Raw genomic sequence first — 26,420 nt, 5'->3', positions numbered from 1 at the left:
ATCAAACCCCATGTGTTGTACTGACAACCAAATCATCAAAATGGGTCAAATTGCTTTCCATCTTGTTTCTCATTACTTTGTTTTCATCTGTACAGTGAGTAACTCTGAACAGAAGTTTTCTCATGTAAGTATTCAAACTACATGGAGCAAATTCATAGAATCAGATGTGCTCAGCAATGAACAGCTAGTGAGACATTTTAAAAGTGATATCATTCTTATATAACATGAAGCACGGGTTATATGAGGTTATTGTGACTCTACAGGAGTATTAGCTGCTAGCTCGCCTACTGGTCTATAACAGACATATGATTGGTAAGCAGGCTTCCACTCTATGACGAGAAAGTAAACCTGTTGCACTTAGGGTTTTTTTGGTGCTGCTGGGTAGTAGCATCACCTAGCTTCTATCCCAGTGACTATCATTCAGCTGTATGCTCAGCAGCCTGAAATCTTGAGTTATTTCTTCTCGTAAAGACTGCCCATCAGTGAACAGTATATAATTGGCCGATGCTCGTAACACTGCTCCATTTTGAAATGCTTCTCCTGCTCATAGGACACTTATATTTTCAAGCCTACTACACCTACTACACTCAAAGTATGAAATCCACAAGTAAATTTTTATTTTACTTTATTGCACATCATTGAAGCAAAACTTTTAAATCTAAAGAACACTCTTATTATAATATGTATGGAATCTGATTTTGTTTTGATACTTCAAAATCCAATTAAATTCCACTTGCTTGGAGCTACTCTTTCTTTATGCAAAAAAATCTAAACCTGGATATTTTAAGCATTATTTGCCTAAAATCCAAAATCAATACTGTTAATCAATACCGAAAGAAAGAGATAGCTTTTCATTAACTCAGGAAATACTCATTTGTGCATGCACTGAAAAACGCTTAACAATCAGAAGTACAATCACACCATCTTCTGATCAGTCTGTGGTATTACATGTGAGAAAGCTCAAACACTCCAGCACTGGCTGTTCTCACTGTTAATTCAGCATGATTACATATGTAACAGTCTCAATAAACATTCAATCTTTGTAAAGGTAATAATTGTATGTTGAATAAAAAGAGATGGGCACAATATTCCACATCAATTTCCAGATGGAGAATTTTGAGCAGAACACAAATTGCAGTTTCATCTAGAAAGACTTCATATTGAAATGTTTTGTTTTCCTTTCCGACAGAAGACAACACCCTTAATCTATCTAAAAAAGCAAGCTCTCTCAATATGTTGGTAGTACAGCTGAGTTCCCTTACTTAACCCAGCCACATTAAAGATGAGAGCTCTTCACACTGAGTTCTGTTTGCCTCATACTAAACCTAAAAAGGCTCTGTTATGTAGTGCAACTGTCCTCACCGCTGCTGCTCCATTGCTTACAATTTCAAATGAAGCATTTAGGACAAGTAATAAGGAGCAGCAAAAACTAAAAGGGAGCACATGCAGCATCAGGGCCAAAGACCAGAGTTACAGAATTGTTGGAGTTGTAAGGGATCTCTGAAGATCACCTAAGCCAATGCTCTGCTAAAGCAGGTTCCTTATAAGTTACACAGCAAAGCATCCACGTGGGTTTTTAATATCTCCAGAGAAGGAAATTCTACAGCTTTTCTGGGCAGCGGTGTGGGGCCCTTGGGAAAATGATGCACCAGTTTCTCTTCCTCATGTTTGTACGGAACTCCCCTTTCAGTTCCGTGCCCATCGCCCCTTGTTCTGCCACTGGGCACTGCTGAAAAGAGCCTGGCTCCACCCGCTCGCTTCCCGCCCTGAAGGTATTTATATGCCTTGAAAGCCCAGGAGTTAAGAGAGGTCTGAGGACCCTTGTCCCAGGTAGCTGTGACAGGATGGGAGGGAATGGCCTTCTTGTCGTGCAAGGGGAGGTTCAGGTTGGAAGTTCTCAGGAAGCGCGGTGAGGCGCTGGCACGGGCTACCCGGGCAGGTGCTGGAATCACGGACCCTTTGGCCGTTCGAGAAACGAATAGATGCGCCACGGACATCACGGTGGTGATGGGGCGCGGATTGGACTAGGTGACTCTAGAAGCCTTTTCCAAGCGTAAGGATTGTACGATAGCATTCTGTCATTCTGTACAGGCACTGCTGTCGCACTGGGGCTGCTCACGACGCGCAGTACTGGCAGTGGGACACCATTTGGCTTCACCTTTATACACTCCCCAAAAGTCCCGCACACTGTGCCGTGCCTTCACAGACTGCCGTCGCGCTGCCGACCGCATCAGGGACCCTCCACTCCTTGCCCGCCTACCCTCATCCAAGCCCTCCTCAGGCTGCGCGAGCACGGCGCGCCACACGGGAAGCGGAAGCGCCAGCCAGGGAGTAAGAAAAGAGGCTGCGGCGCCTGCGCAGCTCCGCTAGGAGCCCGGCTCGGCCCGGCCCCTCCCCTGCGCAGGGGCAGCGGCTGCCGTAGCCGCCTCCTTCGCCGGCCCCGCCTCGTCCTCCCGGCCCCGGGGGCCGCCGCCGCCGCCCCGTCATGTCCGAGGTGGGCCAGGAGCTCGTGCACCTGGTGTGGGGCAAGAAAGCCGGGCCCCGCGGGCTGGCCGACACCATATTCTGCCGTTGGGCGCAAGGTAGCTGCATGCGCGGTGTCCCGCGTTCCCCTCCGCTCGGCCCGGGCCCCGCGGGGCCTCCACCGGGCTCGGCTCCCACCTGTGGGGCGGGGCGGTGCCGCCCTCTGCCTCTGCGTGCGTCCCCGCGTGCGTGCCAGGGACCCCGTGGCCCTGTGGCACTGTCTGGGGGCGCGGGGCAGTGTGAGGGCACGTTCCCGCCACGCGCGGCGTGGAGCCCTCGGGAAAATGATGCAGCAGTTTTGGTTCTAAGTAATTGGGGTGGATTTGTTTGTTTGTTTGTTTTTGCAGCTTGGGCGTCTTTTGCCTCGAATTTGAATAGGAAAGGAAACGTGTTTCTTGCATGTCTCTCAAGGGTATCTTATTATCTTGCATAGCTTGTGGAAGCAGGAGTGCTGCGGTGCCTTTCGTACTTCAAAAACAGGGTGGTCACAAACGGCCTTTTCTAAAGCAGGACAGGCGTGAGTCAGAAGATGTGGATGTATGTAAACGGGTTCTTTGGCAGCTGAAGCATGTGCACGGTACTAAGATGGTGAAGGGTCTGGAGGGGAAGACATGAGGAGTGGCTGAGGTCCCTGAGTTTGCTCAGCCCAGAGCAGAGGAGCTGAGGGGAGGCCTGATGGCGGCTGCAGCTCCTCACAGGGAGTGGAGAAGCAGCGCTGGGCTCTGCTCTGTGTGACAGCGACAGGACCCGAGGGAACGGCATGGAGCTGTCGGGGGAGGTCACCTTAGGTATCACAGAAAGGTTCTTCAGTGGAGAGTAGTCAGGCACTGGAACAGGCTGCCCAGCGAGTGGTCCTGACACCAGGCTGGCCAGAGTTGAAGAAGCATCTGAGCAATGCACTCGGGGTGTGGGTTGGTTCTTGGGTAGTCCCGTGTGGGGCCAAAGAGTTTGACTCAATGGTCCTTATGGGTCCCTTCCGACTCATGATATTCTATGATCTTTGCGAGGTGGCCAGAAACAAGGCAGCAATAGTGGGCCATAGGGTATTTGTAATGTGGTTTTCTTTTTTTGTTTTCTTTTTTTTTTTTTTTTCATAGTAAATTACACATGAATCCTGTGCATAACTTCTTCTTGATGGGAATTTTCTGGTATTGTATGAAACCTACAGTTATAAGGGATAATAAGGCAACTTACTGATAGAAATGACACATAAGATGTCAGTCTGTGTCCCTGTCTTGTCTTAAATGTATTCTCTGTAACATATTATGGGAGCACATCAACTGATGCATGACCAGTTAGCAGAACATAACTGACTGAAGTGGATATGCAGTTTGAAGTTAATGATGGTTCAAGAATTGGAAGTAATTCCCACTCCATGATGCATTGGCAACTTTAAATACCTTCTTTTGATTCCAGAACTTGCAAACAAGAAATTGTGAAGCTGTTGATTGTTTTTTATTTGTGTGGTGGTTTTTTCCTGTGTTGTTGTTGTTTGTTTGTTTTTCCCCTCCAAGAAAAATCTTCCTGCATGATTGCAGAACTTGCAGTTTGAACCCAGGGAATTTCATTTATCAGAGTGCTCAGGGTGTACTCCAAGCAAGGGCTTGCTTGGTCTGCACTTCGCTGTTTCCTGGTGTAGATACAGTGACTGAGGGAAGGTGGTAGGAGGGCTGAACCCTAATGAAGCATGCATGTGTTGGGAATACTTTCTTTCATTGATCCAGGGTATAGATTCCATTCATAAAGTTGCTCTGCAGATCAGCCCTGAGGTGTGCTGCATCTGTGCTATGCAGCAGTTAGTGTCTGGCAGGTTTGAGTGCAATGTCATTTTGCAGTTACCTAAGCTGTTTTCTCACTGGTCTTTGGAAAGACGTGGATCAGCCTTTTCAAAAGAGTTGCTTAGCCTCAAAAGCATAGTATGAATTGATATTGCTATTGACATATATATATGTGTAACATACAGTGTAGAGAAATCTGTTTCCTTCCAGTTCTCATGTCTCCCATTTTCTTTCCAGGTTTCCTTTTTTGGATCTCTTTTGTTTAGCCTAGTATGTTTAAATAGCACAAGATTGGCTTTTTTTGCATCCTTAGTTGAGGAGCTACATTCTGCAGTATAGCTTATAAGTGTCTGGAACTTTAGTATTGTTAGACCATGAGCAAATCAGGGATTCCAGAGGAATGTATTTTTACTAGACGAGCAGATACGTTTCTTAGGCGCCTGCCTCTCTTTAAGTCTGAAGTGGAGCTAGCAATTTGAAGACTGTTCATTTGAATTTAAGTTAATTTGTAATTCATATGGGTGATCAGAGAAGTGACTGTTAATTATGTACTTTTTAGTATTTTAATAACTAAGCTTTATGAAATATCAGCATTTTTCTGTTTTCTGTCTCATTGAGTTCCGTGCTACTCAATGCAAACAGTTAATCAGAAAGAAAAGAAATATGTTTTTCTTATTATTTGCAGTTAAGGTGCAAGACAAATGTTGGCATACGAACAGGTGGAAGAAGTAATTGTAGTTTTTGTCCCACCCATACTTGTTACTACTGTCTGCTCTACGTACTCTTTCTTTACATTCTTTGGTGAAACTATTTTTGAAGTTGCTATTTTACCGATGCTATCAAACTTAAGAAAGTATGCCTTGGCCTGTGGCTTTTGAGTTATGGTCTTTGGAATGCTTCTGAGAGCTCTGAAATCAGCCAAAGCTCCTGTGTAATTGAGATGGGTCTGTGCTGACAGAAAGTGCACAACTGACTGAACAGTGGTTCCTGCTTCGCAGGAATCATCACTCATTTGATTCAGGACCAAATGAATCCTTGTTTTTTTTCTTTTCTTGAAATTTGACAGACTAGGCCTTCCCTCAACCTCCTACCTATCCATTATCACATATGCAGCACATATCCAGTGTTATAGACTTCATTGCTAGTTTCTGTGCTACATTTAGTGAATTTCATTTTGTACCGAAATGGTGAAATCTGCCATACCATGGAGTTCGCTGCTTTGAAAAAGGAGGCTTTGGCGGGGGAAATATTTGTTCATTAGTTTATTTAGAGGAATTGTTATTATCTGTAAGTAACACCCCCTCAGCACTGTTAAACTGGAAGAGGAATAGAAGGTATCATTCACTGCCCAAAATGGGGTGTGAACATGTAAATTAAGTTAATGAGAAGGTTATATTCTCTGGCTAACAGGCAGGCTGATGTAGTTGGGATGAAGTAAAGCAATAAGAATGTGAAATGCCCATAACACAGTTATCTAAATAGTGAAACCTAAATCTCTTTGCTGCCTGGATCCAAAGAGGAAAATTGGATAATATGCTGTCCTTACCCTAAGAAAGGCCGTAGTAGTGTCAAGATACCTCTCCTGATAAGGGTGACAGGCTTAATGAAAGCTCTGGGCAGTGTACACATCTGTTGAAGTTCTGAAGTTTCACAGAGCTATATTTTTGACAGATCTGAATAGGAGGAGACAAGTTGGAACCTTACTTTGTTTTCTAGCAGGTAGTTGCCCAGTGCAATCAGCAGCCTGCCATTTAATTGGTGTAATTTCCTCAAATCCTTCCAGGACATCCTGACCTCTTAAGTAGAGTTGTTTGGGTTTTTTATGGTAGCAGGTAACTAAGCTGTACATTTGTTAAGCAAAACGTGTGCAAAAGAATTGAGAACTAGACATAAGAAGTATGAGCATTGGTAAATGTCAGATCTGGGGAAAATGAGAAAAGTAAAACGTTGGTCAAGAGCAAACAAAGTACATGAAGACAAATTACAAGTAGTATAGACACTATATCTGAAAATATCGGTGACAGCGATTAAAACAGGAGTCTGAATGTACTCCACACAGACAGGAGGATAAGGCAGAAGAACAGTGGTGGTGGAAAAACAAATGAGGTCAGTGGTGCAGTTGATAAGGTTGTAAATGGCATGCAAGGCAAATGATACTGATGTGATTGATGTAATATGATAACAGTACTTATGGATTAAAGCAGGTAGATGGTAGGGGAACAAAAGAGTTAAATCAGCTGCATTATTTTACCTTGGTGGTTTTTTCTTGAATGAAAGGAGCCGTATGATGCAAATAATTTGTTGAGATTGAGAATTAGTAGAAAATAGGACAGATGAGGGATGCTGGTCTTATCTGGTGGCTTCGAAGATGGCCAGACCATTCTTGTGGATCATTGCAAGAGTGTGGGGCAAGGAGTTTTTATAGAGATTGCTTAAGATGTGGTTATTTTGAAGAGAAAAAAAAAAAAGGAGATGCGATTGCAGGCTGTGGTAGTTTTGAAGCCAGAAAGACTTCAGTGCTGATGTCTGAAATGCTACCGGAGCTGACTTCAGATTTCATAGACGTTTTAAGAAGGAAAACAACACCTTTGGTTTGCTTGGTTTCAGTGGGTTGGTTTTGTTTTATTCTTGCTCCATCATGACATCTATTGAGCAATAAGCAGTGATTAGCTGAAAAGAAAATACTGCTTTAGGTTTTGCATGTGATTTTGCTGTGGTTGTGTTCTGTCAAGCTGTGGATGGTATTAGTTTTGTGTCATCTTTCCTGAATTTCTCCTTGGTGAATCTCACTGGATTTTCTTTTTTTAGGAGGCAGTTTTGAAAAACAGGGCAGGGTGAGCTGAGACAGTTCGTGCTTTCTCTAAGAAACTGGAAAAATATGAAACAAGGCCAAGAGTTCTAAGTGTGGCTTAGTGGTACCACATCCAAGTATGTTCTTCTACTGTGGTGGTTAAATCATTAAAATAAACTAAAAAAAATGTTGCTGCAGTGTGCTTAGCTGGCATGCAATAATGCTTCAAAGCAGGAAGAAACACATTTTAATGCAGATAAGTGTGCACAAACTAATTCAGATAGTTGAAATGATGGGCATGTTTCATTTTAGGGCACCTGAACAGTGGAATTCACACTAGTGCAGGTTTTGAAGTATGGATTAATACATTTTCATGCTGGATCTGAGGCATAACAGGTGCCTGAGGTTTGCATATAAAACACATCAGCACATTGTACTGCACATGGTTCAGAAAAGCTAGAGCCTTGCAGTCACATACAGGGGAAAGCGCACTTTTGAGAACTGCAGCTGTACTGTACACCTTGCAGGTTTTTTCACACTGGTGTTGAACAACTATCATTTCTGTGATGAAGGCTGCCCTCAGATGTGCGCAGTGCTCTCTGGTGCTGTTAGGGATGATGTGGCTCTTGTGCAGTAGTGCAGAAGTCTGCACCAGGAGATACGTTGCCCTCGTTCGGACTCGCACCCAGAAGTTGGGGGGCTATCATCTGATACAGCAGGGTGTAATGGTACAGAACCAGGGAAAGGAGAAACTGTGGGAAAGGTGTGTTGAATATTCCACTGAGACTGACACTGTAAGGAAGTATGCATGTGTATTTTCTTTTTTTTCCTGTCCCCACTTGCTTGCATTTGTTAGTTAGTTACTGGCTGTAGTTGCATGGTTTCTAGATTACATGAACGTTACTTTAGCACTATCTTACTGGCACTTAAAAAATAATGTAAAATGCCACTCACTGTAAGTTGTTGTGCATCAGCTTCATCGAATTAATTGTTCATGTGCATGCTTTTACCTGAGAAGTGCAAACTGTAAATTAGCATGTCTTGAGAAGTTTAAGAACAAAGTGATAGCAAATAATTCTGCAGTATTGGTTCCAGCATTTGCCCTATTACATGACAGTAAAAATAAATCTGCTTGTAAAGATGGAGAAGGGAAAATAGGTGGCGTTGCATTTTGCTTAGTACAGTGTCTGTACTGTGAAATGCCACTGCTAAGATGCTTGCTTTGGTGGTTATAAGTGAGTATTTGAGTTAATCGTCATATTTCAGCCTTATTAGGCAGCACTGATACATAATGCTCTTCATAGGCAATGAAAGTGTACCATGTGTGCTCAGTAATGCTCAAAAAGTGATTTTAAAAAACATTTTTTTTAATGTATTCGAGACAAAATATTTTAAATAATAAACACAATTTAACTGATTTCTAAGATATATTAAATTAAAAACTATGGTTGAAATATTCAGCTACACATATTTTGATAGTCTTACTGTTTAAAAAAATAACACTCTAGCTGTTAGCTCTTTATGTCCGTTATTTCTTTGCTGAGATAATTATTTTTCCTCTTACCTGTTTCTTTTTGGTTCAGATAGTTTAAAGACATTCTGCTGCATGACTGGGGGCAGAAGGAGATCTAGGAGACTCGTTTAATCTTTTAAAAACAAACAAAACAAATGTCTTTTCTATTAGGGGACAATGATATTTAAACACCCTTGTTTATGTATTTCACTAAATACTACCTGTTTTCCATTTGACAGGATTTGTCTTTAGTGAATCTGAATCAACTGCTTTAGAGCAATTTGAAGGTGGCCCTTGTGCAGTGATTGCACCTGTGCAGGTAAGATGTATTTATTGCAGCAAGGATTTAAGATTAACAAGCCCAAATTTTGTTCTTTTCAGAGCATATGTGGAACTGAAGTACAGAAATTATTGCAATAGATTACTGGTTATTGTATTGGTTCTCTTTAATCTGTTGTGCAAATTTTAATTTGCAATGGTTAAATCAGCAATTTGAGTAAATACTGAAGGGGATTTTTGCTCTCTGGGTGATTCGGTACTCCTCCTCAGTTACATATTGCAAAATTTGCGTCCGTTACTGAAGTCCTGTGAGTCTGGAGGTGTTTGTTTAAATACTCTGAAGTGTGCTTGATTCAGTGTTACTGAGATTGAACCTAATATTTTCAGGCACCTCTGTGGTTACATTGAATGGGAAAAATCAGTAAACAGTGCAGGCTTCGGGTGCCTTAGTGAAGAACAAGAAGCTTGAAACTCTAATAACATGCAGAAATACTTTGGTATAGAGCTTGTAGTGAAATGTAAAATTTGGTATAGAGCTTGTAGTGAAATGTAAAATTTGGTGCTGTTTGTATTTTAATCTTTATTTGATGCTTTGATATCAAAGGCGTTCCTCTTGAAGAGGCTTTTTGCCAGTGAAAAGTCTACTTGGAGAGACTGTCCAGGTACTGAGACTGCTTTTTCTTTTATTTCATGTGAAAAAAACAAAAAAGATGTAGTATGTATACTATGTAGAATGATGGGATAGTTTGGGTTGGAAGAAGCACAGAGATCACCTAGTACACTCTCCTGCCACAGGCAGGGATACCTTTTGCTTGATCAGGTTGTTCAGAGCCCAATCCAGTCTTCCAGTGATGGGGCATCCGCTGCTTCTCTAGGTTACCTGCTTCAGTGCCTCACTGTCATCACTGTAAAATATTCCTTCCTCATATATCATGTAAATTTACCATCTTAAAGTTTAAAAACCATTGTCCCTGATTCTACTACAGGCCCTGGTAAAAAAAAAAAATAAAAAAATAGCGTTTCTCTCTCTTACAAGCTCTCTTTATATAGCAAAAGGCTGTAATGTTTTGCCAAAGCCTTGCTCTCTTCACGCTAAACAACCCAAAGTCTCTCTAAATTCCTATTTGTGAAGTTCAAGTCAGACCACAGCACTTGTGTGCTTTAGGAATACTTGATTAACTGAAACCTATTACTAAAACAGGGAATAGGTTAGAAATCGTATTAAAATATGTTTCTCTAAAGATGGCTTTATGATTCTTTGGTCCAGTATTATCACAGAGTAGTCAGCATTAATAAGTTAAGGTGAACGTACATAATTGTTTAGAGTATAAAAAATACTGGAAGCATATGTAAGATACTGATTAGCAGCAGTTGAACTCATGTAGGTTTCTGATCTTTCAGAAGTAGAGCAGAAAAACCTTCTCTGTCACACATTATGTGATATTTTGGAAATGGCTTGCTCTGATAACTCTGAGTCGTACTCTCTGGCAACATGGATAAGAGGAAAAACAACTGAAGAAACTGCTAGTATTTCTGAAGGTCCTGCAGAATCCAGTCATCAAGAGGAACAACCTTGTAAGATGTATTTCTATTCTAAATTCTCTATTACTTAGTAAAGTATTGTGTTGTTTTTAAGGGTCTCTTGCTTTTATTAGTGTACAGATGAGGTTTTCACCCTTGTAATTCCATTAGCAGTAGTAGATATTTGTCTGTTTTAATTAGGCATTAATCCTTTTTGTGAAAGGCGTATGATTTCTATCACCAGGGTTATTAGAGATGTTATTCTCTTGAGTTTGAGCAATTTACACAAACTTTTGAGGTTTGTTTTTGTAATTCAAGGCCTTTTTCTTTTAACTTTGGGGAAAAAAGGCATGCTTTCTGACACCAGAGGAATATTTTAACTGGCCATTTGTAGCTGTATTTCAGAAAAGCATTTACAAGAACTCTTCAAAGCTGAATTGGTTCGGAAATATTCTGGATTCTGTTGGGAAAAAGTAGCATTCTTCCCTTTGTTTGCTTCCATGTGATACCAGAACAGCTTAATCAAGTGACCTTTTAGTAGATTAACCGACTATTTTGTAGGTTAGAATTTTTCCTTTACCTACTTTATTCAAATGTCTTGATTTCTTCAGTAGTTACTGAACATCTCCTGTTACACTGATATGACATCAAGTCATATGTAACTATTGTGGTTCCAGTGATTTGGAAATTTTTTTTGTGTGCACGTGATCATTGAGATATATTTATTAATCATTAATAGGAGATATCTAGCATGTTAAAAGTTAAGCTTCTTTTTCTTTTAGTTTTTGTTCTCAATGTGCCCTTTGAGAAGTATGAAAAACTCTTCACATGAGAACATGCTTATAAAGGTGCCATCTTTTGACGGAAGGTATCTGTCATTCACCACTTTGTGACATAATTACAAAGTAAGAATTGTAGATCTGTATGTGTAAAGCTAGCTACAGCAATTAGTAGTGCTGGAGCTCTTTATGGCACAAGTCATCTTCATCTGCTGTCAAATGCTTCATGTGTTTTAGAGGGCTTAAATGATAATTTTACTTAATTGGGGAAAAAAAGTCACCACATATAAGTTCCAAAGTGAGCTACATTTTATAAAGAAAAAATACTACATGGGAAGTTGTATCTGCAACTCTTCTGCATTTAAAAATGAAAAAAAATCTTCCTTTGAAAGTTGAAGTGGTTGTAACTTTGAAATTCCTAATTTTGTCTGCTTTTCCACATGTCTGTGAAGCTCTTGCTCATATTATGACTTTTCATTTGAATAGAAAGTGAAGCAGAGCCTGTTTATCAATAGTTTATTTCCTTTTGGGTTAATATATGGCCTCGTTCTGAGGAACTCTGACAAGTGTGTTCAGGAGGTCTTTTTAAGCACAACCTCAACATTAACAATTTTATCCTCAACATTAACAATGAACCAGTCAGTTGTATCTGTTTTTCCTGATTCTCTACAAGTCCTGCCTGCTTTTGTCCTTAATACCCTAGAATGCAATCACTATGAGCAGAATGCTTTTGTCATGAACATTAATCTCCTTGAGCATTCATATTCTACTAGAACTATTCTACATTCCTGCTAGAGAGTGAATGTCCCTGTTCTATGTACCCTACAGTTCAATCAGTATTTTAATTTTACATTATATAATGCTATACGTTCCCTGATTTAAGATGTACTTTGTTAGTGCTTTCTTCTTAAAATCCTGCTGCTTTAACTAAAAAAGAATTTCAGCTGCTGCCTGGTTAGACTAGGGAGAAAGATGAGTAAGTAGGTATTGTTAATAATGCGGAGTTGTGTTGTTGCTAGTGCAAAGGAATGAGTTTATTTCTTGCTTAGTTGCTGTAACCAATAAGAATAGAAGCTGACATTGTCATAGTTTCTGGGACTTGAGAGGTGATGTAGGGTGGCAGAGGAGTCTTAGAGATGCAATTCCTCATGGCAGGCTAGTGCTACTTGGGAATTGAATGTGGGAATAAGTTTTCAGTAAAAATTGTGATATATGGAAACTTAAAATGTGATTAGATGGTTACCACACTGTAGAATTCCTGTATTACTGTATTTTTCACATAGCTTGTGCTCTATTGCAGTTCATACTTTCCCTCTCCACTAAGTACTGTCTTTATAGCTTTGTTTGGGTTAAGTCTGTCTGCACTTCTTTTTAGGATTTCTCTTTCTTTACCTTTGTTTCGAACAGTGCTTCTCTAACCATTTCGATCTGTTCTGTAGTAACAGAATGGAACTGCCTGTAATCTTGGTGTGTGAACAAAACAAGGATTCAAACACACTTACTGAATGCAGTAGCATTTTTCATCTGCTTTTGTGATGTATTCTAGTGATTGTTGTTGGCCATGCATTGGCTGTAGTAGTGCAAGTTCCCAGGTTCAAAGGTTGCTTTATATGGTTTATTCCCTCTAACTTTCTGCTGAAAAGGCATCAACTCTTTGGAAGGGAATCCTTTAGCATTTAGTCTTCTGTATTAAAATACTTTTGTGTTAATTCAAAAAAAAAAAAAAAAGGCTTGGTTTGGAAATTTTCTGCAGTGTAGTCTAATATTTTGTTTCATATTTTTCAAAAATATTTTAATCTTTAAGTCTAATTTTGCTCTTGGAAACAAAACCCAGTTTTGGTGGTTTTTTTGTAGTTGTAATTGTTCAAAAGATAAAAATAAACCACTGCCTTGTTTCTGGGGTAGGAAATGAAATTATTCTGCTGCTGGAGAATCAGTTGTATTTGTATATGGGCAAACCAAACACACCTTTCAGAAAACCAGTCAGAAAAGGGATAAAAAGCCATTGCCACAGTTGTGAGAAGAATTGCTCGGTAGGTTTAACTCCAATGGCTTCAGGTCTTCAACAGAAATCCTAGGAAGCCATTCAATAGCTAAATGATCAGACATTATTTAAAACGTTAGCAGAGTGGCCTGTGTCAGCAAGCTGTTTTATGTTTTACTCCGCTCACAGGTAGATAAAGTACTTAAGGGAAAAGGGCACTGGAGACTTCTACAGTCTTAATATCTGAATGCTTATCAGAATTTGATAATTACAGAACTGGCACATCTTTAAAAGTTCATTTAATCTCCCTGGCTTGAAAATGTTATGAGGGGGAACAAAGATATAAAGCCTGTGTTGAACTTGGGAAGACACTAAATGCTGTATTTTTTGTTTTGTTTTGTTTTAGAAGTAACACTTGGGAGATTATGTAACCATAATTAACAGAAAATAATGGAAAAACTTGTGTAAAAACAGAACATGTAACACTTTAATTCTGCTCTTTTTTTTTGGTGATAAGTACTGAATTAGTATTAAAAGAGGAAAAACAAGAAACAAATTTCAGTAAAAAGAAAAAATACAGCTTCTCTACATTGATAAAATGATCCCAATAATCATGCTTGCTTTTCTAGGAAATAATAGTTACTGACCTGCGAAGTTACATCTGTAGCATGCATATGCTTGATGACTTTGACAGTCGTGATTTGTATAAAATCAACAGCTTAGCATTTGACAAATATTATAAAAGCTGCACAATCCAGTGGCTTTGTGCTTTTAATAAATTGATTACTCCAAATAGAAATACTCACTGATTTGTATGGTGGAATCTTAATGTTGCACTTGGTCAGTTTTACACTAACTAGTTAAAAAGTGAAAATGTCAAGGGAGGATTAAAAATATAGTTAAAGCTTGAAAGTATACTAGCTTGCTGTGTGTATCTTGTGTCATTTTTTGCCATGTGTAGTGCTGAAAAGTGTCTCTTGTGTATAGCTGCCTTGGCTGTGGAAGAGCTTGGCTTTGAGCGATTTCATGCATTAATTCAGTAAGTAATATGTTGTAACATTTAAAATACAATATTTTGAAGTAACACTAATGTTCATAGCCCCGGAGGGGCTTTGTTGAAGAACTTCTTGTGTGTTACACATCAGGTTAAATTTGGATTTCAAATTTCAGTTTGGGGGTTTGGATTTTTATGTTGATTTTTTTGTTTGTTTGTTTTGCATTTTCAGTTTAAAATTGAATACTGTCTGGAACAAAAAAACTTGACTTTAAAACTGGAGCAATGTAATAACGTGGAATTGCTGAATAAACACAGCAAGTTAAGATTCATATTGAATTAAGTTTAAGATCTCTAATACTTTGAAGAACTGAAATAACTGCTGATTTTTGTCTTCAGTAGTAATAATAGGTTGAAGGAACAAGCTATAGTTGCATAAAGAAAGAAGAGAACATTACAATTTGGACCAATTGGACATGGTTTAGTAGGAGCTATTGGGAATAAGTGAACGGTTGGACTGTGTGATCTTTTAGGTCTTTTCCAACCTTGGTGATTCTATGATTCTATGAATTTCCGTAACTTCATCTAATCCAAACACTTATTTGTTCCCTAATCCCAGTCTATAAATTATTTATACCCATTTTGATTTTTCACCCCTTTTTCTGCCTTTTGAGCAAGTTGAGCAGTAGATTTCATGAATTTGCCTTGACTATTTAAATTTTTCAAGTGTTGGCCGGAGAAAACTCGCATATGGGTTCAAATGTACGGATAAGCAGAGAACGTGATCTAGTTTGAGTTACTCAACGAAAGCTAATATTTGTTTGGAAAGCAGTGCTCAGCTGTTAATTTCCCAAGAAGGGGCAAGTGTGTTACTTCACTGCAATCTGGTGGAACTCTTCCTTTCTCCAATTTTTACTTTACCTTTTATTTTTAAATACAAGATCACTTGGCGTTACGTAATTGTCCAGGCAGCATCCAGGTATTTTCCTGAATGTGGATGTACCACTTCAAATGTTGTTTTTTCTTTTTTTTTTTTTTTTCCAAAAGCGTGAATATAATAATGTCAAATTCTCAAGGGAAATGTAGTAATTACTTCTAAAGGCTGAAATACTTGTTACCTAGTGATATTTTTCTCTATCACTTATGATCTGAAGATCTGTCAGTATAGTGTGTAATGCAAACTTTATTCTGGGGCACATGGTCTATCATCATTTCAGTAACATTTAGTAGAATTCCTGGTTTAAACTACTCAACTTGTTCACAAAAATACATGACTTTAACCTTGTTGATTGTGTTTAAAATGTACGTTTTTACACCTTGCTCCAGATTTATCATCATCTTGTGGGTAAATGCTCATGACTCTGTGGCAATTATAATAACTACAGAACAGCTGCTATGTGTATAACACTAGTTGTAGACTGTTTTACTTGAACATTTTCATGTTAGGTATCTTAGTATGGCTTGCTTGTGCTTCATGACTATTTCATCTCAATAGGGTTTTTTTTTCTGTTGCTTTTTGTCTTTAGCAAACGTGCATTCAAAAGCTTCCCTGAGCTGAAGGATGCAATTTGGGATCAATATTCAATGTGGACAAACAGATTTGGAGTATTACTCTTTCTGTACTCTGTGATACTGACAAAGGTTTGTGGGTTGTTTGATTATTGTGTACCTTCGTTAACAGAATGTTTGGTCATGTAACCCTTTCTCTATAAAACTGTAACACTGAAGTCAGCTGAGAAATCTAAGTGGATAGAATAGTATCTTCACTCATGCTGCAATTCATATGCAGCATAAAAATATGAGAAGTTCAATCCCTTGTTTCAATGTCTTATCTGGGAGAATTACAGATTTTAGAACATCCTTGTATATCCCTGGTACCAGGAAAGATGAGTGTGTTTTGGTTTCTTTTCATTACATAAGAACATCAGTCTCCCTATAGCATTGTTTCACTACTGCGTTTTCTTGCTTTGTGTTTCTATTTGCTGTCATGAAAAATAAATGCATTCATGTCTCAGTTAACATGATATCAGCCTCCTAATGTTTTGGGATTATGTTCTGTTGTTGTAAATGTTGCTGTTCAATCCTGAAGAGAGCAAAACCACTTGTTATGTTTCTGCAGGGTACTGAAAACATAAAAAATGAAATCGAGGATGCAACTGAGCCATTGATAGATCCTGTTTATGGTCATGGAAGGTAAGCTGGAAAAGGTGTGGTTGCTGCTACTTAAAATAGGTAAATGTGCTCATTGTTTTAAGAAATTACTGGCATTATTAGAAGGATTCAATCACGACTTTACAGTAAGTAAAAGCAACAATTATCACAGCATATCTGTTTTCACTGCTTATTCCCTCTTGTGAGTTCTGAGCAAAGTCTCATGTTAATGCTGAGTTTTCAGAGGAAGAATTCTCAAATTCAGGGCTACATTTTTATATGAAATCATTTGATAGAAAGAGTTGGAATCATATTAGTGTTGTTGAATTGCAAATACGCTGTGTTTTTTTTTTAAAGAAAGTTAAGGAAATCTCCTCAACTGCCTAAATAATAAAATATTTTTTCTTTTGTTAAATGTAACTACTTTTTAAGAAGTAATTCTTATCCGTTTTAATAGGCTATTTCTTTTTATTACATAGCCAAAGTTTGATTAACCTCCTGTTGACGGGGCATGCTGTTTCTAACGTGTGGGATGGAGACAGAGAATGTTCAGGAATGAGTAAGTTGATTATGCTTATTCATAATTTTTACATAGTATAAGATGCTCTCCTACACATTTGGAATACCATGTATTTTGCTTTGATTTCTCCTTGTTTCTGTCCTTGGATTTAAGCAGACATGTAATGAAAATAAAGCATACTTGCACAGAATCGCTGATGTTGGTATCAGTGATTGTCAGCTACAGACTGAGATGATAAGATACCTGGTGGCTTGGATCATGGAATGGCATGCAGTCTCAGCAAGTCATGAAGATACGCCAGTGCACTGGAGGCAGGCCACTATTCAGAGTGACTTCATCAGGCTAGATAAATGAGCTGTTGGGAACCTCATGAAATTAATCCAGGGCAGATGAAATAATCCTGTGCACCAGCGTTAGCGAGCATTGAGCAGGTAGTTTTTTAAGAAAGTAGCCTGAACATGTGAACAGCAGTTTGCACATGAGTCATCAGAGTGTGCCCTTCTGAAGAGGTACAGCAGCATCTTAGGCTGCATTAGAATGAGTCTAGCCAGAAATGATGTTTCTGTCTATTTGACCCTGGAGCTTTCTGTCCCATTTTGGGTTCCCCAGTGTGAGGGAGGCGTTGACAAAGTTGAGCAAATTCAGTGGACGACCATGAAGGTAAGTGGGCTGAGCACATGATGCACAAGTAGAGGTGGAGGGAGTACTTTTGCTTCATTCTAAGAGGTGAATTCAATGCAGGGAGCTTATATGACTGTCTTATGGGAGGTGTTGAGAAAACAGCCTGACTCTTTTTGGAGGTGTGTAGTGGAAGAACAAGAGTCTGTGACCAGAAGCTGTAGCATGGAAACTCCATCTCAGTACCAGGGAAATAACTTCTCCCAGAAGAATGGTCAAATGCTGGAACAGGTTGCCTGGATAGGTTGTGGAATCCCCATCCATGGAGATGCTTACAACTCAACTGGCCACAGCTTTCTGCGGTCTCTTGATATAGCTGGGCCTGCATTGAGTAGGTGTTTGAAGTAGGTATCCTCTAAAGATCATGTTAAATGTGAATTATTCTGGGGTTCTACCATGCCTGGTTACAAGTACTTAATGATTCTTTTACTGATGTGCTGGTACTTGTCCAGATCCTCATTTGTTTTGTTTTTTTTCCCTTGATGTTGTCTTCCTAAGTATTGCACTACTGTGTTTTTTTTGTTGTTGTTTAATTTCCTTTATTTCATACAAAAAGAAGATGGTCTTAAAGCAATAAATGCTTTGAATTCTGAAGATGTTCATCTTCTCTCCCATACTGCTACGAAGTACATCTCAGGTTCATTGGCACATATTTCACAAGGATTTCCGGTAATGTCAGTCATTGCGGAAATGCTGACTTAGGATAGGTTCATATTAGTCTCCATTCAAAATCTGTATTGAAATGCACTGGTTTTACAATGAACAGTTAGTGTAATCTCCTTTGAGACTTTTTAGGCTTCTACTTGATTATGATTCCATGGAGGCTATACTTTTTGCATCAGGCTTGTCAGCATGTCATTTGGGTATTGTAGCACTTTTCTTTGCTAGGCTTCTTTCCAGGGCATTAAGATTGGATTACTGTGGTTTATTATTGATGAGTCTATACTGGCTGTTCTTTGATTTTGATCATTCTCTTGCATGCATATTGATTACTGTTGCAAGATTATTTGGAGGTTAAAATCATCCTTTGTTCAGGGATTTTCTTTTCAGCATTTTTCATTGTTTCTGTTAGGTACCCTACCTTATTTTCTCTTTTATAGTCTCTGGGCACCTCCTTTCTCTTTGATACATAAAGTAATAATTAATTTTTCCCAGATGTATTTTATCTAGCTACAGGTTGATACGAGGAGTTTCATTAGGATCTGCAACCTTGAATGTGTCTGTCTTAACTATTTTTAAGATCTTGCAGTTCTTTCCCTTCTTTATCTTTCAGATTACATTTCTGAGAGACCTTATTCATTAGTACTTCAAGATGGAAATCTTTTTCTAAGAATACTAAATTCTTATTCTATTTTTTTTCCCAGAACTATGTGCATAATTGTAGAAAGGCACAGGGAGTAGTATTTATTTTTAAAAGACAAATATATGACAGTTGTTATTAATTTGTCTGTTCTTCGTTCATCAAATAATTTTGGACATAGCTAGCTGAAGTTAAATTTTGCATCTGGATTTTTAGGAAAGTGTTGTGAGTTTAGGAAAGTCTTGTGAGTTTCATGGCAAGTGAGAACTGCCAGAGACAGAAAAGCAATGCACACACACACAAAAAAAGGGGAATTACTGCCTCCGTTAGGAGTGACTGCTTGCAGAAGTCCTTTGTTGCCTCTTGCTTCATCAGTCAACAGGTGTACTGGTAGTGTAACTGCTCTGCCTATGCAGCCTTCCTAGGCTGGTAGTAAGGAAATAATGGAAATCAAGAGGAGGCGTTGAAGGGGAGCAGGGAACAGGAAATACTGCAGAGGAGTGGAAGTCAAAGTAGTTGAAGTTATTGTTTGAAGAGGTTCTGAACACAGAAATCCTTGAGAAATCTTTTTTAATTTTACATTCTGAGTTATGTGGCATCTGTATTTTTGCCTCAGCTACCCAGCTCATTTTCAGTTCAGTGTTTTAAGTCCAAAACTTCACTGATGTTAGAGTGAGCTTCCTGTTGCTCTCAAGAACAAGAGGAAACAGCAGTTTAATATGGAAAAAATGAAATGCTGTAATCATCTTGGTGTGTTTTTTTTTGTTGTTTTTTTTTTTTTTTTAAATAGTTCCAAGAATTTGTGATGTTTCAATCCATCACTAGGTGGTAGTATTCTGATACTGTTTGTAACAGTCTCATTAAATTTTGAAATCATTATTAGTTTTGCCAGAACATCCTTCAAAAGTTCTGATTTTCTTCCTTTTTAGAAATCTGCTTACATTTGCAAAAACTTTAAAAGAGAAAAATCTGACTTTCTGACCAGAGGCATATATACTCAGTTTTGTAGATGATGTTTGGTGTTACCGTAAGGTTTATTCAAAGGTGCTACTTCCTTCTGTATGGAGAGGATATGTGCAGGGTTTAAGTTTTAGCTAGTGCTGCTAGATTCCCTTTGTATGCTGTTGTGCAGCCTAACGGATTTTTGTTTGTCTCTCTTCTGTTGGCTGATTGTTAAGTGAGAGTTTCTTCTACAGACTGAAGCTAACCTAATAGCTTTCAGATACATGGTCTGTCTAGCTTGATTACTGGTTACTTAGGATATTCATACTCTGCTGCTACTTAGAATGGTTAGAATCGTTGAAGTTGTAAGGCATCTCTGCAGGCTGTATGGTCCAACTCCCCTGCTCAAGCAAAGATGCCTAGAGCATATTATCTGGGACCATTTCAAACAGCTTTGGAACATATACTTGAAGGAATGCTCTACCACATCTCTGGACAGCCTGTTAGTTATAACTTGAATCATTATTTTCTGAATAGTGAATGTTACCCTTTGGTCCTCTTCCTTGCATTCTGAATTCTTTGTTTATCATTTGTTTCCCTTCGTATACATATTAGTGTTTCATTTAACAGTAAAAGCTGTTCCCTAGTGTGAAGGATCTTGAGTTCTCTTGACTGTGGCTCAAATGAAGATGAATTATCTAAAATACTGCAAACAGCAGTTTTAAGTCAGTGAGATAATGGAGTTTTGAAGGGTAATATCTATGCAATCCCACGTGTGAAGATAGATCTGAAACTGTGCGTTCAAGGATTGAGAATTATAGGCTGCAAAGAGGTCTTTCTACATGTATAACTAGCAGCTCTAAAGCTGCTTACAGTCCACAAAGGTATTAAATGAGCTAGTTTGTAAGTTTGGTTTTGTTTTTCTCAATAGTGGAGAAAAAAAACTTAAATCATCTATAATGACTGTTATCCACTGCTGGAAAATTCAGTGAGTTAAAGTTCTTGAAGGAAGCATGGCACTGATATTGGTTCACTGTTGAGATGGCATATATGTAAGCCCAGAATTCCTTCAAATCCTTACAATTATGATTGGTTTCTAAACCTGAATTTGTACACAGAAAAGCATCAAAAAAGGCTCTGCAAGTGCTCTTTCAATCCATTAGTATGTAAATAGTTCAGCTGCTTTGCCAGCTGTGTGTGCTTGAGGTCTGCATGATAAATGAAAGTTGATACAGAAAATAAAATGAGGGAACAGTTTATTTTTGTACTAACAACTATTATTTACAAAATTCTTATTATTCAGAATGTGAAATCATTAGGATAAATAAAGCTGTGGAACTGTCAGAAAAAGGGACTGTTATATGTGCACATGCTCATTCATACATGTGTGGTTTTTTCCCTTTAGAAAGGCTGTTTTTCGTATTATTTTTCAGTATAATTTTAGTGTAATTTACAAGTGTTTCTTCTAATAAATCCAGCAGCTTTTTAAAAGAGGCTATCAACAGCAATCTTCATCCAAACACACCTATTTGGCTCTTATTCCTTTATGAGAGTGAAATTATTAAACTCTTGTCTTTTTTTATTTTACTATAACTTATGTTTTCTGAAACTGCATGACTTTTAAAAACTTACTTAACCAATTTTGAGAGCAAGAGAATGTGATTTAAAGAAGCTTTGCAGATTTTTCTTTCAGTTTTGGGTTTTGTTTTGAACAGAACTTCTTGGCATACATAAACAAGCAACAGTAGGCTTTCTGACTCTGATGGAATCTCTGAGATACTGTAAGGTAAGCTGTTCTCTGTATGGTTTAAATTTTTTTGAGTCCTTTGAGCTTTGACAGTATTACTTAAAGCTCCACTGTGAATGATGAGAGGAGGTATTACAGCACTCTGAAAGGATGTTCAACTTCAAATTAAAACTGAGAATAATATTACTCTACAGGAGATATATAAGGCAATTGTTAAATTCATCGTATTAGGTAAATGTTGTTTGATGCTATTTTAAATTAAAATTTTATTGCACCAATTTAAGGTAGTCAGAAACTTATTTCTGTTAACTGATACAATGCTTACTGTAGTTATGTTCATGGTTAAAAAACTTCATGATATCAAGTCCCAAGTTGACTTGCTAATTGCGAGTGTTGCAGTTTTATTGTCCCTTTTTTATGCTGTCACTGCCTTAAAATAAAACAAGCCCTGAACACAAGTTCAGGCTTGAACTGAACTACTATGAAATGTATTCTGAATTGGAAAGATTCAAGATACAGATGTTATCTTGTGTATTTATTTGTATACATCTAAACACTACTGAAGTGCAACTTGATCCATGTCATCTCCCATGATGACACAATTTCCTTAATTATTGTAGAAAACTTTGTGCTTTACAAATATGATTTTTGAAACAGCATTAGCACTCTTAATTTTGAGTGGCTTTTTGCTTGTCCTTGGCTTCTGTTTCCATTGTGTAGTTTGTAGAACATTGACGCTCTCATTTATTGATTAAACAGCAGTTCTGAATCAGTATATTCAAAATCAACTTGTAAGTCAAATGGACTTCTGCTTCGTTTTGGTATCTGATTGTATTACTGTTAGACACAGGAGTAGTTATTCCTGTGCATTTTCAAGCATGTCTCCAAGGCTGAACTATTTGATATTGATGATATCACTTTCCCAGTGATGTTGTCTTTCAGTTAGCATAAGTTGCATCAAACAGGAATCAGAGATGTGCGCAATAACTATTCTACATTATTTTTTATTTTCCAGGGCATTTAATGTTAGTTCTCAAAGCATTTGGGTGTTCACAAACTGATTTGTTATTAGCTTGATCATTATCTTGATGAGATTTCTGGGTTTGCTTTGTGACTCTGATTTCATTGCACATTAGGTTGGCTCCTATTTGAAGTCTCCAAAGTTTCCCATCTGGATACTCGGCAGTGAAACACACCTCACAGTCTTTTTTGCCAAGGTATGTTAGATGTGGTTTTTTTTGTTAGTTCTTTTTTTTTTTTTTTTTTTTTTTGTAACCTCAAGCTTTTTTTATATAACCTCAAACAGATAAATTACATAAATCCAAAGTTCAGATGTTACTATGACTTGAATTTCATGTGGTTGTAATATAAAACATGGTTACCAAAACTTTTAATTAAGCCTTCCCTTGAAGGCAGACGTGTTGAAGTGGTTTAATGATATCTGTTAAATTTTAATGAAGTCTTTTGGTCTCAGCTTAATTCACTGGTGGAGGAAAAGAGGTGTGATTTAGAACACCATAATTGTGATGTGCACTGTCTTAAATTGTGGTGGTGCAAGAGAGATTATCTGTTGATTCCTGTAAGTTTAATCTTTCTGACAGTATTTTCACTGATTTTTAATCTGTAACCATATGTATATTTGTTCTAAATAAAATATTTGTTCTACCTTAAAATAGATAGAGGTCTGTTACGATAATTCCTTACATCTATTCTAACCTATACTAATGGCAATCTGTGGAACATATAGAATACCTTAGGTATAAGTCAGTTTAAAATCTTTGACCAGAGCTTCTGAACAGGCAGTTCTGAATTCCAGTTGTCTGATGAATATTCTTTCTCCTCCTACTCTGTGGCCATAGGAAAAATCGATATTCTGTTTTGCCTGCTTATTTTCTGCATTACTATTTCTCTAAACAATCTTTTCTAGTAATTTTATTTCAATTTTGAAAAATTTCTCAAAATTATATGAGGTCAGTATAGATACTAAGTTGTAGACATAAAATAAATAGGCATAATCATTCTATTACACAAATAAGATATACCTGTGTAGAGTGTTTCATATCTACAGGGACCATTTCCAAGTAGAAATCCTTTTCTAATGCTCTCTTTTTTTAATATTGAGGGCTGTTTCAGTTTAAAGTAACTGGGCATCGACGTCTAATGTTTCCATTATGGAATGGCTCATCTTTTCTTGCTGAACTCCACTTAGGCTGTAGGAAACTTCATCTTGTGATTAGTATCTTGGGAACTAAAAATCAGGAAAAGGAAGCAACAGTCTTCCCAGAATTCTTTTTTTTTTTATTTTTTTCTTATGAAGAAAGGAGGGACCTGAAGGTGTGTTGAAGTTCTAAGAGTGTTTTGTGTGTCTGCTGTCACCCTTTGTGAAGTCACAGACGATCCATTTCAGATGGTCATGTCAGCTATGTAGTGGAAATACTGAATGATGTTGACAGTCCATTCAGTCCATGCCATCAGTTGAATACCTTGCCAAATGGTTGGTCAGTAAGTTGTATATGCAGTTGTCTGAATGGTTCTGGTACTAAATGTAACTTCTAGCTTGATAGTGAGTTTGAATACGTGAGAGAGATTTTCAGAATGGAAAGAGAAAGACGGGGAGAGGAGCCAAAAGCAATTCAGAGTAAGTTTGGACAAAAACAAATGCGGCTTAATTCTCTGAAGCAATTCTGATTTATAGAAGCCTAAATCCTTGTGCATATATGGAACATAAGCAATTAGTAAGCAGTTCAGTAGTCACTTTTGCAGTTAAGTGAGTAATTGGGCCAAGAAATGCAGAAAGGCGATTTTTCTGTTCACAGTGAAGTTTCTTCATTGTTCTCTTAGGGACCTTTATTGAGCATGAAAGTTCAAAAACCAAAAAGTTTTACTCAAGTTCTGCATACCATCCTACAGTCAAAAAAAAAGACAGTTCTTTAAAACTCAGTTGCTTCCTTTAGATTTTACATTTCATATGAAGTGCAGCAATAAATACTGTCCTCTTCACTGTGAAATGGAAGATACCAATCTGGTTTTCTGTCTCAGAACACTTTGAATACTGAAAACATTATAGACTGCTGTTGCTGTCTGCCAGAGTATGTTTGCAGTACTCTAAGTCTGAACTCTTCTGCTCTAGCTGTGACTTTCAGAGAAACATTTGGTCAGAGTTTCTAAAATAAATCTAAAATAGTCCATAGCAATTCTTAATCTTTCTTTTCCCTTTGCTTCCAGCATTTTTTAATAAATGATGAAAGTGTAGCACAGCATATTTCTGCTGAAAAGCACATTTATTTGTGTAAAAATAAAAAAATGAATTGAAATACATAAATGTGCATAAGTTCTCTTGTAACTGCTGTTGCCTGATATAGCCTTAAATGGTGACAGCTGAGTCAATTCTGAGTTTTAACAGAAGTCTACCAGCAATTTCCCCCATTTTTAATAGTATTTGAAATAATGAAGATTTTATTCTATCTACTTGTTTTTCATCACTTCATCAGGATTGTCAAAATTCATTCTGGGTGCACAGAAATATTACTGGCCTCATTTTATTACAAGGAATTGGAGGTACGAATAAATGATGGGGAAAAATTTGTTCCTTAACAGTGCAATTTTGATTGAAGCACAATTTATGACACAAAAAAATTCAATATCTTTTTCCTCCTGGGCCTTAGCTGACCTGTCTCCAGGCAGAAAGTTGTTTATAGCTAGATATTTTTGACGCCATGCTGCAGTCAGAATATATTGCAGTGCAGTAGATGATGTCTTGTACAGACTATGGAAGCATAAGAATACCCATCAAAATGTCTCCTTCTGTGGAAGTGTTCTTTCTAAATGAAAGAAAACAGATGAGAACTTCCTTCTGTTTCTAACAGTGTAAGTGTCCCTGTCAGATGGTGCTAATTCAGATAGGTAATAGGCTAAATGCCCTCTAAAAACCAACATTAATTTAAAAAAAAATATTAGGTTGTAGGGAAGAATCTGAGAAGCGGAGTGGCTCTGACAAGTAGAGATGAGGGTGCTTTCATTGAAATACTGTGTGGTCAGTTCTTGGTTATTTTTATGACCCTTGTAATGGGGAATTATGACAAGCTGAGGCTATTCAGAACCTTTAGGAATGTCAGTGTCATCAGGCACTCTGTAAAATAATACAAACAAATTGAAACATTGTGAGATATACCAAAAAATGTGTCAGAGAAAATATTTTCTCTGGCTTCTAAATATTACCGGCTGACCATTTTATATGCTGTCCATTTTCAGTTGTAGCATTTTTAGACTTGAGCAACCAGATAAGCAGAGGAAGCTCCTGATGAAGAGGCATCTGAACATTTACATATTAACGCTTTTCAAAGAAAGTGTCCCTGTTTTGCTGTGTTGGGTCTGTTCTTAGAGTTTTTTCTTTTTCTAACTTCGATCGCTGTAATCTGTTCTCCATATTTTCGGGGCCTAAATTGGTTTGGGGGCATTTCTGTAGTATCCTTGATAACATCATCTCTCAGGGGAAAAAAAGGCATTTATTTCTCTTCCTAAACAATCCTTTTAATGAAAACGGTGTAGAACAACTGAGCAAACACTGACATTGCTGTCGTAGAATTCTGAATTTGGGTCAGTGGTCTTTGCCAGAATTGTACTTAAGAGGAGCGTTACAGTGTATGGCATTTAGCTTCAAAACATTAGCATAGAATGTCACTGGCCATGATAGAAAATAAGATACATGTGGAAAAATCCTGTTGTTACTTTTGTACTGTTCAAAAGTAACCAAATAAATCACCAGAGAAGAAATCAGAATCAGACTTTTGAAGAATTCCACGTCGGGATGTAGTTGCATAGCATGTAGTTCCTGAGTCTCTGATTTCTCTGATTAAGTGGAATTGTACTCAGTAGGATTGTCCAGATCTCTGGTAGAAGGAATATAGATGTGTATGGCAG

The 26,420-nt window shown here is 37.9% G+C and overlaps 1 protein-coding gene across 5 annotated transcripts in view; it reads left to right on the top strand.

Moving 5' to 3' along the window:
- Positions 1-2,446: 2,446 nt before the first annotated feature.
- MINDY3 (MINDY lysine 48 deubiquitinase 3) overlaps positions 2,447-26,420 on the top strand; it is a 48,008-nt gene continuing 24,034 nt past the window's right edge. For 3 of the 5 annotated variants that reach the window (XM_042816885.1, XM_042816886.1, XM_042816887.1), the window contains exons 1-10: positions 2,447-2,582; positions 8,845-8,924; positions 9,489-9,546; positions 10,286-10,459; positions 14,156-14,207; positions 15,689-15,803; positions 16,282-16,355; positions 16,793-16,872; positions 21,469-21,539; positions 22,637-22,717. In XM_042816885.1, coding sequence (XP_042672819.1) covers positions 2,486-2,582; positions 8,845-8,924; positions 9,489-9,546; positions 10,286-10,459; positions 14,156-14,207; positions 15,689-15,803; positions 16,282-16,355; positions 16,793-16,872; positions 21,469-21,539; positions 22,637-22,717 — 882 coding nt within the window. In that variant the 5' untranslated portion in view covers positions 2,447-2,485. Of the gene's footprint in view, positions 2,583-8,844; positions 8,925-9,488; positions 9,547-10,269; positions 10,460-14,155; positions 14,208-15,688; positions 15,804-16,281; positions 16,356-16,792; positions 16,873-21,468; positions 21,540-22,636; positions 22,718-26,420 lie in introns of those variants that run through there. The other 2 variants (XM_042816888.1, XM_042816889.1) reach the window with 2 other exon arrangements.

The sequence above is a fragment of the Centrocercus urophasianus genome, unplaced genomic scaffold, assembly GCF_019232065.1.
Source record: "Centrocercus urophasianus isolate 14NV4802_14NV808 unplaced genomic scaffold, USGS_Curo_1.0 seq_16, whole genome shotgun sequence".
Classification (NCBI taxonomy): Eukaryota; Metazoa; Chordata; class Aves; order Galliformes; family Phasianidae; genus Centrocercus; species Centrocercus urophasianus.
Note: the sequence above shows the minus strand (reverse complement) of the source record. Positions and strands in the feature narration are given on the sequence as shown.